Below are 8,142 nucleotides of genomic sequence, written 5' to 3'. Positions count from 1 at the left end.
TTTAACAAGACACACTGCAGCCTTACTTTCCAACAACAAAAGTAAAAATAATTTAGCAAGAAGGCCCCTTTTTCAAAAGACAATGGCTAGCTCTGTACGTACCTGAAAAAATGCTTCAAGTGGCTCTACACCACCTGAAGTAATTACAAAGCCAAATATGTCAAAAGTAACAGAACAACTTTTCAACCATTTTAGCACTGTTTCTTACTTCCTGCATCAGTGTGCCTCTCTTACATGGAAAGTAGTATTATACAAACGGCATTACATGCCAGAATAATCTGAGCCACAAAGCTTGGCACCAAACAGACACATGAAGGAATCATAGCAGTTTAAAAGATATCCTGCATATCTTTACAGTCAGTTTTAAGAACTATATGAAAGTCCTGCTACCCATCTCAATCAGCAAAAGCTCTACTTTGTTAAATGTGATTTCATTGAATGCACCAGAAAACATTTTAACTCAAATCTGTATGTAATAGCTTGTTATGACTGGAGTTCCTGTAACTGGCACCCATGTACTTCTCAAGCCAAATTAGGTGATACAGAAATAAAAACTAAATCGACTAAAATTAAGGTTTACAAAACTGAAAATAGAGAAAACAGGTTGGCTGTTAGCACTGTAGGAACTTGAGCACGAGCACAGGTGGTTATACCTACGCTGTGGCAGAAACCGAGAAAGAGACAACAAAGCACGAAGGAACATTGGGAAAATCAGGCATCTATTTTCTTGATTTCAGGGACTAGATGCAAGTTAAGCACTGGTTGAAACAAACATGTTCTCTGTAGCAGTCACACCAATGAGGTCTCGTTTACAACTTTCTGGCCCTTTTGTCCGATCACAGCCTTTCCAAGCAGCCAAGGCCTCCACTACCCACTCCAAGTACTCCTTTGCTTGCTCCGTGATCTCCTCCAGTACCTTTGTCTCCTGCTCACACTTCTGCGACTACGACTTCTTTCTCTTCTGTCTCTTTTACGCTCGCTACTGCGAGTTCTTCTGTAATGCGAACGTCTGGAGCTCACGCTTCTTCGACGAGGGCTACGGCTTCGCTGAGGACTGTAACTTCTGCTCGAGCGTCTGTAATATCTCTTTTCTCTCCTGCGCTTTTCATCCTGGTAACTCGCATCTCTTCTGTGTCTGCTCCTCTCTCGTTTACCCTTACTCTCATCGGTGTTTATGCTGCTACATGAACGGCTCTTTCTTCTTCTTGACTCTGTGCTATGTTTGCCCTGCTCACAGTGTGAGTCCTTCCTGTAGGTATTCTGGTCATAGCTAGAGAGGCTTTTCTGCTCCTGGTTACTGGCAGGAACACCTGAACTTCTTTTCTCAGAACACCTCTCAGAGTTTGTGGTATGAAGTTTCTGACCTTCTTTGACATGAACTTTGTCATGAATATTGCCATTCAAGTACTTGCATTGAGTGTTTACACTCTCAGGGGACGTTTCTTCTCGTTGACAGCCAGGAGCCAGTTTGCCTGTAACAGCCTGCCCTGAGGTAGAAGTGATGCAGCTGGATGACACAGTGTGTGGAACACCACTAGGTGTTTTCAGCATGTCAGACTGAGATGCTTCGGTTTCTTCCTTCTGTTGATTAACTGCATCCATTTTCTTGCTCAGGAGATTGTTCAGTAGTTTCTCCCTCAGTTCCTTTTCTTTTCTCTGCAACCCCAGCGCTCTCTCTTTTTCCTCTTCCACACGTTTGAGCTCAGCCTCCTGGAGCTTTCGTCTCTCCTCCAGCTCCTGAAGACGAATCTTTTCTTCATTATGTTCTTGCTCTAAAAGCTTCACGGTCTGAAAGACAGTCAAAGGGAAGGTAAGAGTGACAAAAAAATATTTATAGACCTGTTCAGGTTTCTAAGTTATACCATAATACAAAAGCAGCAATATGGCAAGAAAATAAAATCTAACAAACAGAACTTAACCATCCCAAAATAAAATGGTTGTTTCCCCCTCAAAGGGAAAAAACCCCCAAACCAAACAACCAAAAAAACCCCACTAACACACAACTGTTGTAAGGTGAAAGATGAGTATTAGTCCACAAACTCTTTTTAAGTGCTAACTTCTCCCAGCTGTTTCACAAGGCAAAAACAAAGCTTGGTCTTTATGGCTCCTTAACATGATGAGAGTAACACGCAAACTAGAACAACTTATGAAATCTGAAATATTAAAATACATTTATCAGGGTCAACACTTGAAGGTTTCAGTCAAATTGAAAAACATTAATTTCTCTTAGATTATTACAATCTGTGGTTCATAGATGATTTTGCATAATAAACAGCAAATAATTAAACACACACATATTATGTAGAAACGGATTCTCATTTTGTCAACCACTTTAGAAACTCATGATACTGAAAAAGACGATTTTTTAGTTCTGACCTACACAGTTTAGTGCAGATCTCAAAATTCTGGGACTGAAACACACTGCTCTGTTTTATCAGACAACCTTTCTATTTCACAATTGCAGAGTTAGAAAGCCTGAAAGAATTATTTCTCCCTCCTCCTAGCATATAACTGACCACATAGCACTGTATGAGTTCAAAACCACTCCTGAGGTACATTGGCATTAAGGAAAAAGAAACCTGTGCTTTGCCACATAGTTTTTCATTTCTGTAGAAAATACTTAACATATATTGCATTAGACCCTAACAAGACTTTATCCAAGTCTTAAACAAATGATATCCAGTTTCAGTGAAAAGTAACAATACTGTTAGAGAGACAGGACCTAACATTTGAAATCTGAGCTGACAGTACTTTTCCTACACAGAAATCATTCTGCATATTTTCAAGTATCAAATTATGAAAGCTCATTCTCTGAAACTGCAAAGAACAGTTAACAGAACTGCCAAAAGCCAGAAGGGAAACAGTATCAAAACTGGAATTAGAAATAAGAGTCTTGCATCTTATCCTCTGTGTTTAGTTCAATTTATCATGCTTACACATTCTTTTACTGGACTTAAGAGCAAGCCTGCCAATTAGTTTACAGGTAAAAAATGCTATTCAGGACAACAAGTTCAAGTTCACTTTTTCATTTATCTATATGTGCATATTTTATCAAGGGAGAAATATTGTTTCATTGCACTTTTTTGAATTTTGGTCTAAGGAATAGCACCTGGAGAGGTACTAAATCTGTTTTTTAACAAACAGCACTCCCCACCCTCTCTCAAGTCAGTAAAAGGCTTTGCTCTGCTGGGTTCTTTATTAGCTTCTGAAGTAAATACTGAAGTTACCTTTGCCCGGCTTAGCAGTTCTGCAATTAATCTAATTGACTGAAGATTTCTCTGAGCTAACAGGAGCTTCCTTTCTTCTAACTTTATCTTCTCTTGCAGTTTTTTCTGTTCTTCAGCTTGAAGCTTTTCAAGCTGCTTTTTGTTTCGTCGAACTTCACGATCTTTTTGTTTCTGTTCCCTCCTGCGCAACTTTTCTTCTCTTTTTCTCTCTCTCTCATATTCTTCAAGCTCTCTCTGCTTCCTAAAAAGAGATTAATATTTTTACCTTATCTAGAGTACAATTTTAGACTCCTAGTCTATGTAAAAAGATATTTTGTACTTTGAGTAAATTTGTTTCTAAGTAAGTCTTGTTGATTACTGAAATACAGAAGTAGAAAACAGTGAACATCCTAACAACTGACAGCAAATAACCTTCAGTGTGACAATAAAAACAAGATGGAATCCAAACGGCAACAACAATTTTATTTGTTTTTAAACCAATTCGACCAGATACAATAACAATGCATCAGGCATCTGGGCAGTGAATCATCATAGTGAGAAGAAATTCACCAAGCCAATCAACATGTGCAGGGGTTGGTGGTTTTTATTTCAGTCATTACAACAAAATGGTAGCTTATGTAAAAGGCCAAGGGTTTCCAATATCAGATGTATAATAGCATGATTTTTAGGAAATTGAATATTTTGCAGATTTAATATTTTGAACTGAACATAAGCATTAGTGATAATCTAAATAACCTTACAGTTTCCGAAACCTTTTAATAGCTAAACACTAAGCAATTAGAATTTATACTCATCAAGGGAAATGGACACCATACACCCTCTGAAACTATTTGCTCCATTTGTGTTTATACTCTGAATAGCTGTCTTACGAGGTTTGCACCCTTATATATTTTCTTAAAATGTCACTGTTAAGATATGCTTGTATCCCACCCCTTTCCTGGACAAATACTGATTAAGAACAAATGGGCTTTACAATACCCAAGTTACCTACTACCAGATCTAATGCATTATTTTGTATTCTCCATTTACAACGCACATTTTCCCATCAGAATGACTAGACATCATGTAAGCTGCCAGCTCTTGGAATTACAGTTAAAAAAAAAAAGGTGTAAAATACTCTTCTCTAAATCTTATAATCCCTGAGTTGCATTTCCTTAAAAGGACCACAATATTCTCACTCAGTTTTAGCTGCCTCACTTTAGCTACAGTAGTAGAACTTTGAAAGGAAACTTGTGTTTAGTTATTTTCTATGTATTGATGCTGATATAAAGGAGCAATTACAATTTTGTTATGTCTGATTGTTAAAAATATAACTGAGCAATAAGCAATAAATACCTTTCTTCCTCTTTTTGTTTTTCTTCAGCTTCTTTTTCTTTACGTTTTTGTTCTTCTCTCTGTTTTTCCAGCTCTTGAAGCTTTTGCCGTTCAAGCTGACGCTTCTTAATTGATGCATCACTGAGGTGTTTTGTGGAGTCAAAAGAAACCTTTACAGGATACAATTGAAAACAGTTTTAAGTAGATTTAAAAAAAAAAATCCCGACAACCTACACAATCCCCAACAATTTCAACCTAGCACAAAGACAAACAAACCACAGTGTAAGTAAAATCAGAAATATAGAACCTTTTTCAAAACAAAGTGAACTTCTCTATGAGCCCAGAGCAAGCACCAGAGTACTATAACCGGGTAACTGGGAACTAGGTGCCTGCAGACGAGCACAATCAGGTACTAGTTTACACTTTTGTGCGTGTCTGACATCCAAAAGTAAACCCTAGTGTGGTTTAGGTCCCGGCTGTCCAATGTTTTCAATCTGCCAGAACAGGAACATCCAGAACTCTTTCAGCTCGGGTACGCTATTAGGGACTGTACAGCACTAGGTAGAAATGGGCCTTAAGAAAGGCCTCCCTTTCTGTCTAAAACTGCGAACCTTAAGTTTGGCAGAAGAAACCATTCTGAACACTCAGCACGTGTTTTAAGCAAGTGCCTCCCCACCAATTATAAAACCAGGATTCCCAGACTGAGGTACACTGGGCTGAAGCTCCAAGTTTGAGACTGGGAACACAAGAGAGAAGGAAGTTACGCACTGTAGTGAGCAATGAGACCTGGGAAGACGCTGAGTTTCCAGGACACAGGAGCGTACCTTGGCCATGGCCAGCTGCACGCTGGCACAGGACACCAGCAGACATCACAGCCCGGGTGTCCTAATCTCCCATTCTAGACACCAGAGCCTCTGCAGGTATAATACATTCCTGCAGGCCCATCACCGTGAACCATGATGCAGAGAACAAGGAGCACATACTCTGCAGTCCAATTCCCCCAGGCCCTACATAAAATGACGTTTCACTAACAGGCTAAAAGGACAGACAGCCAGAAACAGACAAGGTGTTGTGACCCTGTACGAAAGGGATCTGTCCTGACAGGACAGTTGCAAACACAGCTCTCTCTCCTTCCTATCAGTCCCCAGGGCAGCTGCCAGGAAGGCCTGCTTCCTCTTGCACAGCCAAACTAAATTTGGGAACCCCGATCCCCTGCATGTAAGCGGCAGCTTGAATTTCACATCCCCTTGGAAACCATGAGGGTCAAGGTACAGTCCCTGTGCTCCAACTGACAAACTCTGATAGCAAGATACAAGATTACAGTATTTTACTACACTGACTAAACTGTAACTTGAATAAATATTTGCATGTTCCCACATTAGACAAAGGAATACTCAAGATTTTTCCTGAAATACACTTTCAGATTAGATTAATGACTACTGAGCGCACTGAAACACATCCGCAAACATTTCATTCAACCAGTATGTAAATGCAGGGACCACATATCAGAGGAAGTCTTCTTCGGGCCATGTTTTCTACAGATACTACATGTGAGACTGCCTGGTTCTCTTCTGCCATAGCTGTATTTTCTAAAACAATAAGGTCACAGAAAAAAAAAAAATCTGTAAAACTCAGTATGTAAATATTATGAATTAAGCATACTGCATTCACAGCAAACTGCTGCAGATTAACATTATTGTTCGTTTTTGTGGGGCCTTTCTGTATGTGAAGCACACTAATGATTAACTGTGTATTCCCCAGGCCTTACAGGCCACATGCTATTAAACTTCACAGCTCTGACACTTGTCTGGGTAGACCTCACTATCAACGCAGGGACCAAATACAGAGGCTGTGAAATTCTCTCCCAAAATTTCTACTTGTAGTGAACACAGAGAGAAAAATGCCCTTTAATGTCAGCCTTTTGGTGAAATATGTTCGAATTTGTGCAGAATTATTTTTTTTTTTAAGTTAAATGTTAAGATTTATAAATAACATTACTTTCTAAAAAACATTTAGCAGGTCACGTTCATACACTTAGTTGTTCCATTGAGCAATTCTCATTTCTAGGACTGGTTTGTTAAAAAAAGCAAAACCCCACCCACTTCGTTCCCGTAGCCTATCAGCACATTTTTCTTCTATCGTTTTCCTTTTAAAGTTCTATTACAGCTGTTCCACAGAACAACCTTACTGCTTTCAATGTCACCTGTTGTCATCACGACAGTACAGAGAGATAGGTTTTAGGTGCTAGGGAAATAACATTGAGTCGTATGTGTCTTTTACGCAGGTTCCCATAAAGAAGCCCCCAGTTTCTCACCTTTATATTGCAAGCTACGGCTTTGCCATCATCGCCTTTATACATCAGCTTCATCCCTCGCAGGGCGTTCATGGCCTTAATGAAACCCGCGTACTCCCGATACTGAACATAAGCTTCAAAATTTAAATGGCCTCCAAAACTGAAAGTGTGAAAATTTCTGCCAGTCATTTCTTCTCTGTAAGGGTCCAGCATGGGTATGTCCACATTACGAATTTCTCCAAATTTCTTGAAAACTTTTATAAGGACTTCTTCACTTGGCTTTTCCGAGCCAGAGTCCTTTGCTGCAAACCACTTACAAGGTAAGCCCTCCAAGTGAATAGTATCTGGCCTCTCCCCCGGCAAAGTCTCATTCATATCTTTCGCATCTCGGAAAAACGAGTCCCAGTCGTGTCTGGTAGGAAAGTCAATCTTATACTCTGCAGCACGGACTTTTAAAATGTCAGAGAAGCCGCTCAGCTTTATTGTTTTGCCATCAAGGCATGCCAGAAAAGATTTAACCAAACTTTTGTTTTCAACCTCTCCTTCAAAGCGGATGAAATCCATCGTGCTTTTAGAAATCCGCAAAGTAGAAAACTGATGAGTTTGCACCATCCCTTTCAATCTTTCCATCACTTCCCAGTTCGAAATGGATTTTCCCGGTTGTTTCAGCTGAGGAAGTGCCACACTGATGGTCATTTTTGTAATGGGTTTAAGGTATAACCCACAGGGAGCACAGAGCTCTACAGCTTCTGATGTATCATGAACTATTGTTGCGTCCCCCCAGCCATAACACAGAAAAAGCATAGGATAAAAAAAAAATAAAAGATGCAAGTTTAAGTTGCAGGCCAACAGTAGTCAAATAAAATAGCCCTTATCCATAAATAATTTAATTTTTTGGCCGTTTAACCATTCTCAAGTTAAAACAACGTCTCTTAATACAAGAGTCAGTTAGAGAGTTAAAACTGAGCAGTACAAACATCTTAAATTACTTTATAACCACTAGAGCCTATAAGTAATTAAATCTCAGTAAGGCCTCAGAAAAAAACCAAGCAGCTGATGACAATCTTAGGGACACATGAAGGTGGTATGTGATGGCTCAGAAAGCAGCTACCCTTTTGACGGAAGGAAGGGACAGGCGGGGCGATGTCACACCGCTCTGAGGTCTATTTAACGAGCAGTAAGTCCCAACAGGCCACGCCGAGGCGGATCCCACGTTCCGCAGCAGAAGGACTCGGAAGGTGCCTGCGACGAGAGAAAAACACCCTGTTGCGTTTAAAAGCCAGGAGCCCCACCGCCCTCCGTCCCACC

At 40.0% G+C, this 8,142-nt stretch overlaps 1 protein-coding gene across 1 annotated transcript; it reads right to left on the bottom strand.

The window, feature by feature from the left end:
* Nucleotides 1-867: 867 nt before the first annotated feature.
* Nucleotides 868-8,077, bottom strand: AKAP17A (A-kinase anchoring protein 17A). The gene is made up of 4 exons (XM_010164107.1): nt 6,856-8,077; nt 4,563-4,711; nt 3,228-3,468; nt 868-1,788 (listed from the first exon to the last, which is right to left on the bottom strand). The coding sequence occupies exons 1-4, from the start codon at nt 7,636-7,638 to the stop codon at nt 868-870; spliced, it is 2,094 nt and encodes a 697-aa protein (XP_010162409.1). The 5' UTR covers nt 7,639-8,077.
* Nucleotides 8,078-8,142: the final 65 nt, after the last annotated feature.

The sequence above is a fragment of the Antrostomus carolinensis genome, unplaced genomic scaffold (genome assembly GCF_000700745.2).
Source record: "Antrostomus carolinensis isolate BGI_N321 unplaced genomic scaffold, ASM70074v2 scaffold22523, whole genome shotgun sequence".
Taxonomy (NCBI): domain Eukaryota; kingdom Metazoa; phylum Chordata; class Aves; order Caprimulgiformes; family Caprimulgidae; genus Antrostomus; species Antrostomus carolinensis.
Note: the sequence above shows the minus strand (reverse complement) of the source record. Positions and strands in the feature narration are given on the sequence as shown.